The sequence below is a fragment of the Lucilia cuprina genome, chromosome 4 (genome assembly GCF_022045245.1).
Source record: "Lucilia cuprina isolate Lc7/37 chromosome 4, ASM2204524v1, whole genome shotgun sequence".
NCBI lineage: Eukaryota > Metazoa > Arthropoda > Insecta > Diptera > Calliphoridae > Lucilia > Lucilia cuprina.
The window spans coordinates 3,264,819-3,284,726 of NC_060952.1; the positions used below are offsets into that span (position 1 = coordinate 3,264,819).

At 26.7% G+C, this 19,908-nt stretch overlaps 3 protein-coding genes across 4 annotated transcripts in view; 1 reads left to right on the top strand and 2 right to left on the bottom strand.

Annotated features, from left to right (window-relative positions):
* LOC111690633 (F-actin-monooxygenase Mical) overlaps nucleotides 1-16,147 on the bottom strand; it is a 61,757-nt gene extending 45,610 nt beyond the window's left edge. Inside the window, exons 1-2 of one of the 2 annotated variants that reach the window (XM_046947743.1) lie at nucleotides 15,905-16,147; nucleotides 7,455-7,572 (exon numbers count right to left, since the gene is read on the bottom strand). The gene's annotated coding sequence lies outside the window, so the exon portion shown is untranslated. Of the gene's footprint in view, nucleotides 1-7,454; nucleotides 7,573-13,258; nucleotides 13,387-15,904 lie in introns of those variants that run through there. The other variant, XM_046947742.1, reaches the window with a different exon arrangement.
* Nucleotides 16,148-16,997: 850 nt separating this feature from the next.
* On the top strand, nucleotides 16,998-18,445 carry LOC111690540 (WD repeat-containing protein 61). Its single transcript, XM_023453042.2, has 5 exons — nucleotides 16,998-17,144; nucleotides 17,208-17,511; nucleotides 17,572-17,810; nucleotides 17,874-18,061; nucleotides 18,118-18,445. Exons 1-5 carry the CDS (start codon nucleotides 17,142-17,144, stop codon nucleotides 18,389-18,391), a joined length of 1,008 nt encoding a protein of 335 aa, XP_023308810.1. The 5' UTR covers nucleotides 16,998-17,141; the 3' UTR covers nucleotides 18,392-18,445.
* On the bottom strand, nucleotides 18,440-19,429 carry LOC111690539 (protein NDUFAF4 homolog). The gene is made up of 4 exons (XM_023453041.2): nucleotides 19,187-19,429; nucleotides 19,025-19,116; nucleotides 18,714-18,942; nucleotides 18,440-18,657 (listed from the first exon to the last, which is right to left on the bottom strand). Exons 1-4 carry the CDS (start codon nucleotides 19,329-19,331, stop codon nucleotides 18,533-18,535), a joined length of 591 nt encoding a protein of 196 aa, XP_023308809.1. The 5' UTR covers nucleotides 19,332-19,429; the 3' UTR covers nucleotides 18,440-18,532.
* Nucleotides 19,430-19,908: the final 479 nt, after the last annotated feature.

A 19,908-nucleotide genomic window follows, 5' to 3' on the forward strand; every position in this document is an offset into this window, starting at 1 on the left:
CAAAACACATACAAACAAACAATTAATCAAGTTAAATTGATTCAGAAAAAGCTCTTAATTTTTTTTAGTTAAATATTTTTTTAAAAGATATATAAACATAATGAAAAGAAAGAAAACTCAAAGAATGCCATTTCTTTGCAAAAATTTAAATGCTATGCCACGAATTAAAATTACAAAATCTATTTTATGTTTTTACACATACATACATACACACTTATTTTTAAACAATATTTAATGTTAAAAACATGAAATCAAAAAAATAATTGTATTATTATGATACAAAATGTTTAAAACAATTAGAGCAAAAAAATAAAAAATCAACAACAACAACGTTTAATAAAACAAATTTCAATTTGGCTGAATTGCAGTTTCATTGCGTTTTTTATTTAGTACTATTTTTTTATTTTTATAGAAATCAATGTTTAACCTTCAATTGTTTAGAATAAAAAATTTTTACTGCACTTTGCTTTGCAGTTTTGTTTTTTTTTTCTCGCTTTTTAATAAAAAACAATATCGATAAATCAAGTTTAAGCAGTAAATGAAAAGTTTTTAATAAAACAATTGTTTTAACGACTTTTATTTTCATGAGTATGTTAATAACAATAGATGATATATTGCTCTTGAACTAAATAAACTCTAGAGCCACTCCAAGTTAATTTAATAGTTTTTTTTTTGTCAAAAGGGATGTAAACATCAGCAGTTAGACTAAAGTCAATGACTCATTTAACTGAAAAAATTGAGAAATAAATGTAAAAAATCTATTTAACAAAAAATTAACAACAATCAGTCCGAAAACAAAAACGAAGTTTTGTATAGGCACCTATTTAAGTAATTTTTAAAAAACAATATAAATAATAAAAGGGGGCCATAACCACTTTCTTAAAAACACTCTGTAACAAAAATCATAAAAAAATATAATTATAAATATATTCATGTTGCAAATTTTCACATCTATAAAACTACATATATTTTCTAAATATATGTATATATATTATTTTAATATTCCATAAAGTATGTGCCCCTATGGCGTATAGACCCCTTTTCGGTGCTTACTGCCTTAACAATGTAATTTTCTTAAGATTAACGAATGTTTAAATCAAATTAAATGATTTAAACAAATGAGAAAAAGTTAAGAAATTTAGTAAAACATATTAACTCTGAAATGAATTTCATTTTCAACCTAACCACGCACTTGATAATTACATAGTTTTGCCATAATTTACTTATCATTAATCGCTTACTAAGCAAAGTCTGTTTTTATTAACACTCTCTCTGATTTGTTAATTAGCACTATTAAATAAACACTCAATACTTTTTTTTGTCATTTTTATATATTACGTAGAAACCAATATTGTTAAATAATTTCAACAGCCCAGCAAAAACTTACATCGAAAAGTAATGAATAATGAGCATATTAAATCATTATTTTAACACAAATCAAATCACTACTTAAAAAAAGTACTTACAAATAAGGAGTTGAAAAGTTATCTTGTTTTTAGAACAAAAAAATTGTTTACACAAAATACGAAGCTAGGTTTCCTGTTCGTTATTTCGCCGGCATACTTATACACACATTTTAGGAATATAAATGTTTATGTAAGTTCAAGCTATTTAAGAGTTTTTGCTGAGTACATTTACATTTATTAAAAAAAGACAAATTTAGTCCTCTGTCAGCTATAAATGGTTAAATGCGTAGGAGATCTTATTCAACCAATTTACACGGAACTACAAAAACTGACTCGTATACAAATTTCTTGATGGAAAAGTAATTTGTTTTTAACGATCGCATTAAGAGGGCACATAGAAAATGTTTAACATTCTTAAAAGATAATTTAACAAGTAATAATGAATAATAAAAATGAATTATGGATATTCAAGTAATTTTCTGAATTTTATATGGAAGCTTGAGTCAAATGTGGCCCAATCATTTCGAAATTCAGCAAAGTCATCTTATGTTATAAAATAGTTGTTCCAGCTTTTATTGGGATACAATAAAGCCTAAAAAGACGTATGTGTCAAATATTGTTAAAATAACTTCATAGGGTTTCATAAATCGACATTCGAATAATCGAATAATAGACTTTTTGTCGAAAAAGTCGAAAATTCGAAGTCGACTATTTTCTTCCAAAAAAGTCGATAAGTCGTCTATAAAAAAGTCTAAAAGTAGACTTTTTAAATAAAAAAAGTCGAAAAGTCGGAAAGATTAAAAAACAGTCGGAAAAAGTCGAAAATTCGAAAAACATCGGAAAAAGTCGAAAAGTCGAAAATAGTCGGAAAAAGTCGAAAATAGTCGAAAAATGTCGGAAAGTCGAAAATAGTCGAAAAGTCGTAAAATGTCGAAAATAGTCGGAAAGTGAGAAAAAGTCGACTTTTAATTAAATGAAAAAAGTCGTAAAGCCAAAAAAGACTTTTCGTTTTAACAATAGAATCCTACTCAGAAAGTGATTCTAAGTCCATCAATATACTTTAAACGGGGCATATTTTATATAAGTGTGCTAAGGGCACATCAACACAAACGCATATATTAAAGTACTTGCTTAAGCAAAAATTTATCCCATTTTATATTAAAAAATTAGCTGATAAACTTTACCTTTCCATCAAAATTCTTACCCACAAACCCGCCCCAGTTGAAAACATTATGTAAGTAAGCGAATGATCAATTTGTTTAAAAGGCAAGTAGGAAGAAATGTAAATCATACGATCCATAAACAATAAATGCAAATTTTTTTGTTTATTACAAAAATATTTTTCTAAAAATTTATACATATTTAAAAAAATTTACATATAAACATTATTGCTAAAAAAATTAACAAAATAGTACAATTTTACAAAAAATAACTCTAGTTTTGGTACTTTTTTTTCTTCTTAAATAATAATAAAAAAATAAAATCAAATATATTGGTATGAATATACATATATGTAATTTGTATTTCCTCTCTGGACATTTTTAATATGCATTAAAGCAACAATTTAAAAGCTTATGGTAAGAATAATAACAACAACAAATATAAATATAAATACTACCGGAAAAGGGTGTCATACTCATGAGAAATTATATAAACATTGTTCAAATTTGATTGCCCTTTGTTTCTCACATGGAGATTGGTTTACCTATTGTTGTTGTTATTGCCTGTAGTTATACCTCCTGAATATACTACCTTTTAATAATAGAATAAAATAAAATAAAAAAAACAATAAAGTAGCAACAGCAGCACATCAACATTAAAACTGTCAATATGTCTGTCTATTGATTTTTATTTACAAACAACAAACGAGAAGAGAATAATTTTGAAAGACCCCTTCAGTAAATAAGAGAAGAAGTAGGAGAATATAACAGCAACAAACATTTTTTTGTCAATATACAGACAGATATCCATGGGCAGAGTAAATAAAATGAATCAAGCGCAACAAAAATTCAAATTGATTTTAAAATAGACATGTCAAATGGAAAAGGGTTAAATTGCATATAACGGGCTCCATTTAGAAAAAAATTTAAAGAATTTAAATTTTCTATATACATATTAAAAGTTTATAACATATCATTTAACTTTATTCATATTAGTAATCAAATTTATTATTAACCAAAAAAAATCCATAAATTCCAATCACTCAATTTGATTCTTTATCAGCATGTTTTTTTTATAGAAAAAAACGTTAAATATTCTAAAACTCCATAAATGGCAAAACCTAAATAACTTTTTGTATACACGAGTACTTAACAAAAAATTTAGCATGTGAAATATTATAGAATTTTTTTGTTATGGCTCGTGCTTGCAATTTCTGTGCGTGTACATATTTTTGAGGAAATAATAACAGTTCAATAATAAAAAAGTATGGCAGATCCCCCTTCGCTCACTCCCCCTTTCACTTTTCTTTAACATTTAAAATCCAATAAATTTCAAGTATTTAAATTGTTTATAACCTTCAGTTGGTTTTGCTGCTTCAAGAAAAAAAACAATTAAAAGAAATTAATAAACTTTTTTTAATTGGGTGTTTATTACACAACCAACCAGTCAGTCGGATTGCGCCAGCCAACGTTCAATTTATTGTTATTCTCCTCTAAGACTGCTATGGACTTTGTTGCAACAAATTTTAATTTAAACTATTAATATACATATAACAACAAATAACCATAGAAATATTAGTTATGTGGAGTTATTAATGAATAAAGATGAATATTTATAACTTTTGTATACAATATATTATTAAATATGTGAAGTATAGAGTCTAAACTATAATATAGACTATATTGTGAACTATAGTTTGGACTACAATATAAACTATTGCAGAGGCTATTTTCTGTCTACAGTAGATACTATAGTCTGGATTATAGTAAAGACTAAAGTCCGGATATAATATAGACTAGATTGGACTATAGTCTGATCTATACTAAGGACTATAGTAAGGACTAGTGGCCTCTGGTAGATTAGTGGTTAGTGTTCAATTCTGGTAGACCGAATACTAACTAACATAGTAAGCACTATAGTCTGGAGTACATATAGTCTAAACTATAGTATAAACTATAGTCTGGACTATAGTACAGACTATAGTCTGGACTAAAGTATAGACTATAGTCTGGACTATAGTATAGACTATAGTCTGGACTATAGTATAGACTATAGTCTGGACTATAGTATAGACTATAGTATAGACTATAATCTGGAATATAGTATAGACTATATTCCGAACTATAGTATAGACTATAGTCTGGACTATAGTATAGACCATAGTCTGGACTATAGTATAGACCATAGTCTGAACTATAGTATAGACCAAACTCTGGACTATAGTATAGACAATACTCTGGACTATAGTATAGACCATAGTCTGGACTATAATATGAACTATAATAAGGGCTATAGACTGGACTATTGTATAGTCTATAGTCTGGACTATAGTCTCAAGTATAGTATGGACTATAGTGTCGATTATAGTATAGACTTTAGCCTGGACTATTGTATAGTCTATAGTCTGGACTATAGTCTCAAGTATAGTATGGACTATAGTGTCGATTATAGTATGGACTATAGTGTCGATTATAGTATAGACTTTAGCCTGGACTATAGTAGAGGCTATAGTCTGGCTACAGTAGAGACTTTAGTCTGGATTATAGTAAAGACTAAAGTCTGGACTATAGTCTGGTCAATAGTCAGGTCTATAGTAAGGACTATAGTCTGGACTATAGTAAGGACTAAAATATATACTAAAGTCTGGACTATAGTACAGACTTAAGTCTGAACTATAGTATGGACTAATGTCTGGACTATAGTAAAGACTAAAGTCTGGACTCTAGTAAAGGCTATATATTCATCACTATAGTCTGTAGTATAGACTTTAGTCTGGACTGTAGTATACACTACGATATATGTATTTACGTATGTAGCCTGCAATTAGTCAGGATTGTAATACATTTTCAATGCAACATTCCATATCGGCTATTACAAACCGAATGACAAATTTGAATAGAGTATGTACATAAAGACAAATGATCTTATAATATCGTTTTTATTATATTATATAAATGATTAATTATTTACTAAAACAAAGCCATATTGTTTTGGTCAATAATAATGTTAAACAGAGATTTATAATGTCTAACGATGATTCAATTGCTTATTACTAATAATCTCTGCTATTAGATGCATTTTAAGTTGATTGTGTCACTGGGTTAATTTTATTTTTATAATTATATTTAAATAAATTTAATTTCGTTGAAAATAATGTCTAATAGTTTTACTCCCGTATTCATAAAGAAATTAATCGCTTATTTTAAGTTTGTTATTCACATTTTTCATACAAAATTCCTACAATAAACCATCGATAACTTAATTAAGCATTTATGAATATGAGGGTTGGTAGTTTTTAAGTTTTATTATTCAATAAATAAATCTATTGGCTATATAGATTGTGATATCGAAAATTTTTCAAAAATATAATTTTCGATTTGAGACTAGTCATAACTTTGGTACTTATTTCTGAGAACTTCATGTTTTGCTGCTGGTAGTCAATTATATTATTTCGTTATTTTCTAAAAGTAACTGAATATTAATGTATAAACATTTTAACAAGGTTACAACAATTTAAAAAACTTCTATAACACTAATTAAAATAGTTTTTTAAGGAAATGTTTTCAGTTTTCATAACTATATTTGACAATAAAAATACAATTTCAATTAAAAAAGTAAATCCTCTTGAAAATTAAACAAAAAATATTAAATAAACAACAAACATTAGCTTAATTGCAAAATAATTAGTCTAAAAAAGGAAAAACTGCAAACTTTAAAAAGTTTTTTTTGCCACAAATTGTATAACGTATATATGTATGTAGATAAACACATGCATACATATGTATGTACATATATATAAAGTATACAATACATAAATATTTATAAAGTTTTTTTTTGACGTAGTTTTGAATCCGTTTGATTTCTAATTTTTATTAAATACAGGAAACACATGATTTTTTTTGCGGCTGTTTTTGGGGAATTTAGCACATGCTAAATTAACAGAAAATATTCATTAAATTTAACAAACTACAAATATATATATTTAACAAAGTGTTGGAAAATTTTCATGTGTTAACAACAATCTCAATATTAGAAAAAAAAAGAAAAATACAAAATGTGTTGCAAAATCAAAAAAAAAGAAAATTTTTTGTTAATAAATTTAATTCTATTGCAACACGAAAAACAAAACGTATTTCTAACAACACACAACGAAAGTTTTCACTTAAAGGTTGACTTGTTTAAGATGTAAAAACCCAAATGATAGAAATTTGTTTAGAATGTTTAAAAATACTTTGCAATTGTCAATGTATTGAATAGAATTCAATAGAATTTGAATTGTTAAACATTTGAATTTGTAAATGTAATTGTAATTAAAGAAATTAAAAATAACATTGGCTATTTAATTATACTTAAGTGTGTAAGAGTGTGTGTTTTGAGACAATAGATACATACATTTTTAAACTATGTAGTTTTTTTTATTCAAAAATTTATTTAATTTGTTTTATCAAACCAAACAGCATCTATCTATTTATCTATTGTTTTTGGCCGAATAAACTTTGCACTTTTAGTTGCTGTTTTTTCTCTTTCTTTTTTTCACTCTCGTTATTTTTTTGATTTTACATGTTTTCCTTTTTCTATTCTTTCAATTTCTAGTTGGCCAAGTGCCAATATGATGGATGATGATGTTGATGGATACTACAGGGAGGCAAAAGAGCTTACGAATCAAATTAAACGAAAGATATGGTCGATCTATGGGTATTATAAATTTAATACCAACTGCACCATTTCAAATTAAAATTTAAATTAAGATATTGATTTGAATTTTGTAAATATTTATAATAAAAATTCATTTTATTTCAACCATTTATCTTTTATGAATATTCGACATTTTATACAAATGGATAAATATACAATTAAAAAGTTAAAAATAAGTTTGTTTTCGCTTACCTTTAAATGAATTGATTTGCGTTTGAAATCATCTATAAAGAACACAAACTCACTCACAAAAGTATTCTTTTAATACTTGTTTCCTTTTTTTCTTTTTCTTCCACCAAACAAAGAAAATCTGAAATTGTAAAGAAAGAACAAATAAATATTTATAAATAACTAAAAAAAGATAAGACTTCTATAAATCTTAAGAAGAGTTAGGGTATTCACTTATAAGCAAACAGAGTATTTTTACTAGGGTTTAAATCCCCTAACAACCGATCGTCCAGAAAGCACTAACTTCTGCCGTTTATATTCCGAAAAATATACACATTTGCAAATCTACAACCAATATTTCGATATTTCTATAATAATCAAATCAAATATAAAAAGTTTTATTTCAGACTAACTATACCCAGTGTGCATCGCTATTCTCATCGTAATGGAATACAATAATTATTATTATTACAAATGTATATGTATCTGCAGTATCAAAATGTCCTCTTTTAGAGATTTTCATACAAGTTTTCTAGGTTCCATTTTAAAGATTTACTTCGGGATCTACATGCTTATTTTCAATATCATAATATGATCTAAAAGTAGCAGTTAAAAAAAGTATCAAAAAGTCCCTTTTTATAAGTTCTTATTTTCTAAAAGTACCAATCGATGAATGAAAACGTACCAAAAGTCCCTTTTTACAGATTCTAATTTCACATCACTATTTTAATTCATTAAAAATTTCACTTGTCACTGTTAATTTCTCTGGTCAATTATAAATATTTAATTTCCAAATAATTAGGTTAAATTGCAATACTGCCGATAAAAGGATTATATTGTTATGAAAGTAAGACAAACAATTTTCATTTTTATTTATCAAATAAGTGTGAAAGTGCATCTACACACACAAACAATGATAAATAATAAATCGCAGTAAATAATCAATAGAACTTTTTTTTTAAATATTTTCAATGTTATATAAAAAACAAAATAAAGTATAAATGTCTATTTAGTACATGCTATGAAAATTGGTCAGTATGTAATAATTTCAATGTTATCATCAAACATTAATTTTCATGATAAGAATTGACAACATTAGACACTAAATATTGTAAGCTGTCAAAAGCAATGTTAAAATTACAGTAGTGTGAAAAACAAATGAAACTTGAATGAAACGAAAAATAACTTTCAAAGTAAATTAAAATTCATACTCATTAGAAAAATAAGCGACTATTAGAATAGACAAGATTTAGAAGGGTTTTGCATCATAAAAAGATTCATATCTCTCGGAGACCATATGGTCCATTGTGATTGCCTGCAAAAAGTGAAGATTAACAAGCAAAAACTTTAAACTCATTTTAATTTATTAAAATTTATAAATACGCATTAAAAAAATAATATAAAATGTAGTACGCTGTAGTTGAAACGAAAAGTCGACTTTTCGATTTTTTGCATTTTAGTATTTTGTAAATTGTCGATTTGTCGACTTTTTTCAGTTAGTTAAAAGTCGACTTTTAGACTTTTAGTATTTTGTAAATTGTCGACTTATCGATTTTTCCACTTTTTTCGACTGTTTTCGGCTTTTTCCGACTTTTCGACTATTTTTAACTTTTTCCGACTTTTTGACAATAACAGACTTTTTGACTATATTCGACTATATTCGACTATTGTCGACTATTTTCGACTTTTTCCGACTTCTTTTCGATTTTCAACAATTTTCGACTGTTAGATTATTTTTGACATTTCGACTTTTTCGATTTTCAATTATTTTCGACTGTTTGACTATTTTTGACTTTTCGACTTTTTCCGACTATTTTCGACTTTTTGAATTTTTATCGACTTTTCAAATATTTTCGACTTTTTCCGACTTTTCAACTATTTTCGACTTTTTTTTAACTTTTTTCGAATTTTCGACTATTTTTGACTTTTTCCGACTTGTTTCACAGGCGATAGTCGAGTTATCGACTTTTTTGGAACAAAATAGTCGACTTCGACTATTCGACTTTTTTCGACAAAAAGTCGATTGTTCGTTTATTCGCAAGTCGATTTATAGAACCCTAGTAGAAAGTAGATCTACTTTATGCATTCTACGAGTCAAGGCACTCTACTTTATATTTCAGCATGGGAATATATTCTACTTTTTTGACAGATGTGTAGAATGCGAAAAAGCGTAAAACTTGTGGTGTGTACCTCCAGCTTTAAGGGCAAATCTTTGTTAAATTCATTCTTTTTTGGTTTACGAAATCTAGCGTAACGTTAGTTTGACAGCTTGTTTTTTTGTGTATGAAGACTATACTTATATTGAAACGGAATATTTAAAAATACTTTTAAATTTATGTTTTTTTTTCTTAAAATAAATAAAGAGAAGTATAAATATCAAATAATCTTTAAAGAGAATAATCATAAATATTTATATTTAAAAAGGAAATCAACTTAATTTTATGTAAAATTTTTAAAAACTATAATTTCTTTACTATGTAATAAATAAAGGATATAATATTAAAAAGAAGTAATATAACGAAAGTAAAAGTACTTAGAGTTACTCATATTTTGCTCTATATTTTCACAAATATATTATTAACATTTACATACAATTATTATAAATCTAAACCATTTAAACCCTGCAGTTTGCAATATGTACTAGTTCGAATAATCGAAAGTATACAGCAGTTTTTTTTCTGATTGACTGATATCGATGAATACCGAATACGAAAAAGCGAAATATGATTGATCATATCATAAGGATATTTTGATTTAGTTTCTTTAATGTACTCATCATTACGAATTTTCCACCTGCAGGGCATTCATTTGCCCTTTTCCAATTTATATACCTAGTAATATTTAGAATTCTCTATGTAATTCTATAAAACTTCTCTGTCGTTAACCGTATAATTGTAAAAAAATATATATATATGTACATTTATATTAGTATAGTAGAGCATGACATCATAGAAATAAAACTGTTTCATTCTTTCCTTCTGTCATTCTTTTTAACTTTGTTTTTAGTTTGTTTAGCACAACCACATAAAAACAATAAAAAGGCGTCATAAAGTCCAAAGGATTTTTAGCGTTTTTTTTCACTATTCTCACACTCTTCCTTTTTAAGTTGCGATTTGTCATACAACTAAAAACGAAAACAACAACATCAACAATAATAAGAAAGACAAGTTTTATATTTATACTAGGACAATATTAAATTTATAATATTGTGAAGAGTAGAATAAATAAAAACAACAAATATGAGTGTGTGTCTTCTCTGTCACATTAAAGTTTGTTTTCAAATGTTAACGCATCTTTATGTATGATGTAAACAACATTTGTATTTGAGTTTTTTTTTTACTTATGAACATGTAGACACAATTTATATATGTGTTCATATGTATATACTTGTATATAACACAAAAATCTAAATTTTATATGTCACTTTTATTAAAATAATGTGTATAATGTTTTTATTTTTTCATAAAAAAATGGGAAATATATTTTAAGTTGACCTCGACATGCAAGCAAAAATATTTGTTATTTATAAAAATTAAGAAATAAAATTATGAAAAACTAAATATAAATTTAATGCAAATTTTATAAAATGAATTAATAATTTGAAGTTTTTTAAAGATAATAAGAGAACAATAATCCAGAATATAGTTATCTTCATAAGCGGGACTATAGTTTAGACAAAACTATTAGTTTTGTAGTTCAAATGGTAGACATGACTAAAGGGCAAGTTATCAACAAGACAACATAATTTTTTTTTCTGAGGATGTCTTCTACACATACAGTACTAGGAAAATTTTTCTTATAAGAGGGAGGATAGAGGATATATTCCAGATTATAGGTTTTTTTAGACAATAAAAGAGGCTATTAATAAACGGGATTAAAGTACAAAATATACACGAGACTTTCGTCCTAAACATAGATGGAGTCTATACTATAATCTAGACCATATTGTGGTACAGACCTAAGTCCAGATTAAAGATTAGATTATTATACAGGTTGTTATCAAGAGTATAGGACAGACAATAGACTGTAAACAAAGTACTTTCTATAGACTAAATTTATAGTCCAGACTGTAGTCTAAACGGAGCTTAGTCCAAATTATAGACCAACTTATGGTTCAGAGTCTGAACTTCAGACTATACCACAGTCTAAACTATTATCGAGACAATAGCCCACACAACAGATTATATTATAAACTAGACTATGGTTCAGATTACAGACTAGTTTGTAATACTAATATACAGGCCTAACAGTGGACTAAAATACATTCCAGACTATAGATTTGAATGCAGTTTTAAATTCGAGACCATAGATAAGATTTTACACAAAACTATAGTCCAGATTATAATTAGAGCAACAATATACATAATCCAGATTACAAGAATGACTGTATTCCTTACTTTAAGTAATATTATAGTTTAGATAATAAACATGACTAAAAATCAGATGTCAAACAAGACTTTAATACGGATTATAGACAAACGCACAGTACGGACTATATAAAACACTGGACAGAAATCACTATATATATATATTATCCCCAAGACTTTATACTCTAACTAATTCTGCATTTTATATTATATGGACTGACATATCCAACTAGAATTTTTACTGGTATTATAAGTTACATAAAAATTTTATTGAAAAATATACAACAGGTTTAAAGGGAAATATTTAATATTAATTTCTGTAAAAAACTATAAAAACGGTCTTAGGTAAAATGCGGCATTATAATTCTAACGCAGATTAGAACCGATAAAAACCTGTCATACTACACACAGCTTAACAATAACACAAAATTGTAATTTTTTCTCAAAAAAGTTTTTGCTGCTAAATATAATTCTAATAAGATTTACTTTCAAAATTTTGAAATTAATTCTTTTGAAACAAATATATTTTTTTGTTGTTAAACGTGTATTACTACGACTTTTAATTATTTCCAATTATTATATTTTTCTAATGGCAAAAGCAACATGTTTAAAATAAAATAAATACTTTAAGACTATTTAACAGATAACAGTTCATATCACTAGACCAGGCGATAAGATATGAATAAAATAATACAAAATAAAAAAATATAAACAATTCAGAAAAAAATATAATAATAAAGAAAAACTATTGAAACAAAAAAGTAACAAGTAGGAGTATAAAATTATAAACAAAAAAGTTCAATGTTTGTAATAAAGTAAACGAAATAAATAAATTGTAAAATTTGTAAAAGAAAAATATTGAAAAAAAAGATTAAAAGATTTGATTTCACAGCCACAAAAAGTGAGTTTTATGCCAATGAAAGTTATTTTAAATCTTGTTGTAATAGTTGTTGCTGTTGCAGTAGTTAACACTTTTTTATTCATTTCATTTGGTTTTTAATTATTGCTGCCAACCAGCCAGCCAGCCAAACTAAACACGATCTGTTGCTGACAAAAAAATTTGTTTGACTTAAAATGTTGGAAAGAGTAGTATAGTACATGGGTAATATGGGCAAACCAACCAGCTAAACTGTCAAACATTCAGCCAACAAATAAGTGAAAAAAATAAATGTTATGTTGTTGTGTTATTAATAGTGAGGCGTGTTGTAGTGAATTTATGAATTTATTGTAAAAAAGAAGAGGGTATGTGTATAAATTTTTAGATTTCTTTTAAATTTGTGACTAGAATATTTATTTTATATTTACTTTGGGGCTTTCAGAATATTATAATAAAAAGACAAAAAAAAAGATTTAACAGTATTGAAAAAATCAATAAGGTTTGTCAAAAAATTTCAAATATATACCTATTTATACCCTACAAAAATATATGTTATCCTATATATCTTATTAAAAATATCTTACCTGTTTTTTAAACTGCTACTGAAAATAGTTTTAGTTGTTATTTTTTTCTTCTGTATATTTTTTTCAAATTTAAATTATTTATTTAAATTTTTTTTTGTAATTCAATTACAAATTTGTTTTAAATAATTCTATTTTTATTAACAAAAATAAAATTTAAATTAAATAACCACAAAAAAAAAATGAATTGATTTTATCGAAACAAATTACAAGCACGCACATACGAGTACATTTGGCTAAAGAAAAAAATATTCATTTTGTACTAGATGCCGGTTTGTTTTACATTTACGAATAGTTCATGGGCAACGATTTATAAGTAAAAGTATCTATGTGTGACTGTGTTTGTTAGCTGTATCTATGTTTTATATGTAGTTGTTAGTTAGTTTTCATACCATTTACATTCCCATGAATATTGTTTCATACATGCATTTGGCTAAAAACAATACATATTGCAGGTTTTTATAGACAGACGTGTTGCAAAATTTCTCAAAAAGAAAAAAATCACACATTTTTGCCACAAAATTGTAAAGAAAGAAAAACAAAATTTGTACAAAAACAAAAAAAAAACAGAAAAAAGGCAGCAAAAGTGAAAACTAACTGTAAAAATTTTATCACATTTTTTATTTCGAAAACTAAATGTTAAAAGGGTGTTTTAGAAAAAATGTTGCTTTTATTGTTTAATTTTTATAACAAATTTTTTACAGCTATTTTTTTAGAATATTGTTTAAAAACTGACTTATCTAAACTTGATACAATCCAAGTAAACTTCGCATAGGAATTATCTTTTTATTATATAGAAATTTGTAAACCAGTATTGTGCAATTTAAAAAGCATAATTACTTTTTTGTTAATGAAATTTATTGCATTTGAACGATAAATCAAAAATATTTTTTCTTTTTTTCAAGCAAGGGTCTACAAATGAATCTACCAAACACCAACCTGTCACACCAGGCTTGAAAAATTTATATTTAAAAATGGCACAATTTTCATTATATTCTTACACTACTTAATATGTCTATGGAATAGACTATTGAACAGTTTACAGACAAATCTATAGACAGTTAAATGGAATAATTTATCGATTAGTTTGTGGACAATTCTACTGATTTGTTAATTGATCAAAAGGTACATATAATTTAAACAACGGATGCGTATTAAACGATCTAGAAAGTAAATCTGAATCGATCAGTTATAATTTTAGTTAAAATTATATGGCGCTACTACGAAATTTTTCTTTGTGAAAAAATACAGACGTTTTATATGATATTTAAAGGAAACATTAAAAAAAACAACATAGACGGAAGTTTTTAACCTCAATTATAAAAGAGTCAAAATAACGCTCTAACATAAATTTCAACGAAATATTTTGGATTAGAACTTATATTGTATAATTTTAGTTATAATAATATTTTAGATGAACTTTTGCGAAATATGAAATAGTTATCTTTGTTAAAACAAACTTTGTGTATTTTACTCTCTAACACACTCTTTGTTATCTTTTTGTTTCTCTCCCCAAAGCATCCATCAACAGTGATAAAACTAAACAAGAGACAAGTCTATAAATAAAGAAACAAAGATGAAGTGAATGACCAAACTACAAAAACAATAAGAACAGCAAATGGGGTTGCAAAAAAATAAAAAAACTTAACAAGACAAAGAACATTTTTAGAAATCTTTAAAGAAACAAGAAAAATATTATTTTATTTTGATAAGTTTAAGATTTTTTTTATAGTTCTAAAGAAGACCCCACCCTTTTGTTGAAATTGTTTATGAAAATAAAAATAATTAAAAAGAATTAATAACTTCATATGTTTACGTCAATATGGGCAGCTACATTACACAGCAAAATAAATAAATACTTAATTATTTTCCATATAAACTTTTATACATATCATATTTCAACAACATAAACACAGCAGCTATTAATTAGCTATTATTATGCAGCTGGTCTAAGCAGAAAATAATTAAAATAGTATACACTTTTGCAAAAAAAATATGAAATAAGCTAAATCGCAGCAAAAACACTTTTATGTAAAACAACCCCAAACAGGTAAAACAAAAGACTTTGCTTTTTAATCTTTCAAGGCAGACTCTCAGAAGTAAATTTTGCAAGTTAAATTTTATTTATTTTGCAGCAAGTTGTGATGGCCAAAAATTGCAAATAGTAATATTAGCAACAACAATAACAATATGGCACTGCTGGCTTGCAACAACAAATCCATTAACTTGCAGTTATTTCACAAACACTCATACCCTTTATTTTTACTAACTACTACAGATAAAGAGGGTTTTCTGTTCATTTGTTGTTGTTGTTGTTATTGTTAACCATCCATTCATACCAGAACAACAACAAAAATTCAAAGTAAATTCACGTCATTCCATGCTGTTTTTTTTATCATTCTTCTTTTATCTGTTTTCGTTCTACCAATTTTATTCTGTCATACTCTTTTTTGTTAATAATTAAAACTGTTTTAATTTATATAGTATTTTGTTTTTTGCAATATATATTTTAGTAAATAAATTATAAAAAATGTATTCATTTGTTTAAAAATTTTAGTTTGTTAGGAAAATAATCTTTATTTTCTTTGGATTTTTCAATAAATTTTTCACACACAACACACGCTTATTAAACAAGAACATTTTTCTTACTTTTTAAAATTAAATTTTGTTTGTTTTTTTTACTTGTATAGCGTTCAATCAAAAGAATTTTTCTTTCTTTGTGACAATTGATTGCTTTTTTATGTAATATTTTTTTACTTTTTCACTTAATGAGGTGTTTTTTAGTTATAGTTGAAGAAAAAAAATTGTTTAATTATAGCAATGAAAAAATTAGTTTTTCTTTCAGTTAATTCGTTTTGCGCAAACACGTTCGTACTAATTGAAATTTACTCTCGAACTGATAAAAAAGTTGCATCAAATTTACATGGTTGTGTTTGGAAAGTAGTGTTGCCATTTCGGTGCTTTTTGAATATTTGTTGGTGTCATTTAGCTTCATATATCCGGAGATTTTTTGAAAATATCTAAAAAATATTGACGGGTACTTATAATTATTATATAAACTTTTCACGGCGCTGTTAGTGCTTTTTAAAAATAATATGAATTTTTTTATAGTTTTCAACTTTATGTATATATAAGTCGGTGTCAACATAAATTTTAATATGTCGTAAAATTTGCTCTCTTGATTTTAACTCGTAATAAAAACTTGGTTTAAAATATATACATACATATTAAAACATATTAGAAATTACTAAAAAAAACACTTTTAATAATAGGGTCTTTATATTGATTAAATTTTTTATTATTTTTATTTGTTTTGTCGTATTTTATCTTAATTTTAATAAAAGTTGTTTCTATGAAAATTTTTCAGATTCTACCCGTTTTTAAGTCACTAACAGTGCTTTTGTTCTTGGATAAGTTGTCATCATTGTTTGAGAGAGTAGTAAGAATTAATTTCAAACTTGGCAGCACTAATATTAAATGTTCATGTCAATTGGGAATACAGTGCAGTCCTTAGTAAAACCAAGTTGATTCATCTAAACGTTATTAAACTGTAATACCGATAACTGCATTACCATAATTTAAAAATTATGACGTACTTAAAATAAATATGTTAAATATTTAAAATGACAAAAATTATTAAATTAAGACACAATATTCTAGTCTACACATAATTTGTATTTCGATTAAAACAAGTATACATTTATTTGTGTAAATCAAACTAATTGCATAGCTGATTATATCGCCTTTTGTTTTACTTACACTCAGTTTTGTTATCAGTTCTTAGTGAATAACACGTGTAAATATATCTGCAACTTTTTGTTTTTCATTTTTTGCACTCTGCTTAATTTATCAATTAAATTTTCATAATAATTTATTTTTAACAAGGATGGTAAACACAAACATAATTCAAAACACAAATAAAAACACTTTATGAAATGAAATTCAATTATAGTTTTCTGTACTACACAAAGAGGAAGGTGCTCATGAAGATGGCATTTGGTCTTGTGCTTGGGGTCGTACTCAACCAGAAAAGCCGGCTGAAGAAGAAACAGAGAAGGATCCCGAAGCAAGTAGAGAATTTGTTATAAAGGATGATAAGCCGGAACAGGCGCCGGTAGATTTTATAGTAACCGGTGGTTTAGATGATTTAGTAAAAGTATGGGATATACGAGAAGATAATACTTTAAAACTAAGACATCAACTTAAGGGTCATTCTTTGGGTGTGGTGTCGGTGGCTGTAAGTTCGGATGGCAAAAGTAAGTAAATTGTTTAGATAGTTCCGAAACGATAATGCCTTTATTTTTCTTATGTTTTAGCCATTGCTAGTAGTTCCCTGGATTCCAGCCTTTGCTTCTGGGATTCACAAAGTGGTCAGCAACAGCATTTATTATCATTTGGTCCTGTAGATTTGTGGACAGTAGCATTTTCGCCTTGCGACAAATATGTGATATCTGGCTCCAATGAAGGCAAGATTTCCATGTACAGTGTGGAGACAGGCAAAGTAGAGCAAGTATTAGATGCACAAAATGGCAAATTCACTTTAAGCATAGCATATGTAAGTGTGTGTAATACCTATAAATATTATAAAATAACTTAAATATTTCAATTTGTATACAAGAGTCCAGATGGCAAGTATATAGCCAGTGGAGCTATAGATGGTATCATTACTATATTTGATGTGGCTGCCGGAAAAGTAGCCCAAACTCTTGAAGGTCATGCTATGCCGGTACGCAGTTTATGTTTCTCGCCCAACTCACAAATGTTGTTGACGGCATCTGATGATGGTCATATGAAACTATACGATGTGTAAGTGTCCGAATCTTATTGTACATACGTTTTTTTTTAATTTTTAATAACTTTAGGGCTCATTCTGATGTCGCCGGTACCTTATCTGGGCATGCTTCTTGGGTATTGTGTGTTTCCTTTTCGGAAGATGGCAAACACTTTGCCTCCTCTTCTAGTGACTGTTCGGTGAAAATATGGGATTTTGCTGAACGTAAATGTATGCATACATTTAACGATCATAGTGATCAGGCTTGGGGTGTTAAATATAGTCCTGGAAATGATAAAGTTATTTCCGTTTCTGAGGACAAATCACTAAATTTGTATAATTGTCCACCAAATATTGTAGTATGAAAAAATAAATACACATTTTTTAATTTGACAAAAGAAAAACTACTTTAAAAACTTTAACAATTTTATGACCATATGCCTTTGCATACATTTTATTTACAATAACAAAATTCAAGTATTCATTACACTGTAGCCGCTTAAGATTTAAGATTCATTTTTGGATTTATCTGTTAGCATGTGTCGTTTGGCTTGTGTCAATATTGAATCCTTGCTGCTTCTTTGATCTGGTATATAAATATTATAACTTCTAAAGTATTTTAATATATTATCTGAAAAAACCTGATATTATTTAATGAACCTTATCTGTGGTAACATTTATACTTACCAACTAACTCTGGCTTCATTTTGTAGTCCTCTGCAATTTTGGCAGGCGTCCACTTTTCCGGTTCTGACTGGTGATCTGTTATAAACTTTAAAGCCTGTCTTAAGGTGCAGCGACCAATTGTGATCCTTTGTGGTTCCATATAACCGAATTCAAAATCTTCGGGTGTATGACGATCCAAAGGTAATTGTTTATCCTCCGATGATTGACTTCGTTTTAAGCCATAATCAATCTATATAAAAGTTATATACAAAATCAATCATAGGCATAAGTGTATAATATATTTAAAACGATTTGTATATTAAACTACTCACAAATCTGTCCTGCGAGGTTACATAAACATTTTTAAGTCTTTCATCTAAAGCGCTGTCCTTTTTATTTAATTTCTCCAGGAAATTAGGATCCACTGTAAAATACGTATAATTTGTAAGTTTTACGAGTTATAAAAGTCCTAAACTTATATTTATTGTATTTACATTCCATAGTTCTCTCCATATCCCTAATATTTCCTTCATACTTTGGTGCAGCTACCGGCTTTTCTCTTTCCAATATACGATGTGCTCTATTCTCTACATTAAAGCGATTCACTTTTCTTGATACTATGGACATTACTTTTCCCATTGCGAAATATATTTAATTGATATTTTTATAAAAATTAATAAAATTTGTCGTTCAAAATATAACCAAACATTTGTGAAATGTTGACAATCTAAATAAACATTCACAATAGGTAAATGTCAAGGAAAACAGATGACAGTTGCTGTTATTTTTACTCTGGCAGCATTTGTTCATGGCGAATTTATACATGGTGGAGCAAATTAAGAAACGAATTCCTCGTTTTTTATATCTATTTCGAATTCATTGTTTTTGTCAGTGAACACTAAACAGGTTTATACAATCGAAAAGCTGATAATTGTTGTGTTTTCTAATATTATGTCGATTTACCTGTTTAGTCACATCACCGATTGTGATAGAGTTTAATAATTAAAGTTTAATAAGTTACAATATTCTTACATATATAGGTCCAAAAAATGTTCAGTTGTTTCTTACAAGGGATTTTGGGCTAGAAATGTTGAATTTATTTTGAAATTTACAATATTCATATGTAATTTATGTTTAAATATGCAAAATAAGAATTGCATATTTTCACTATTTCACTAAGTTAAAAACTATATACTTAAGAGCCAAATAGACTACA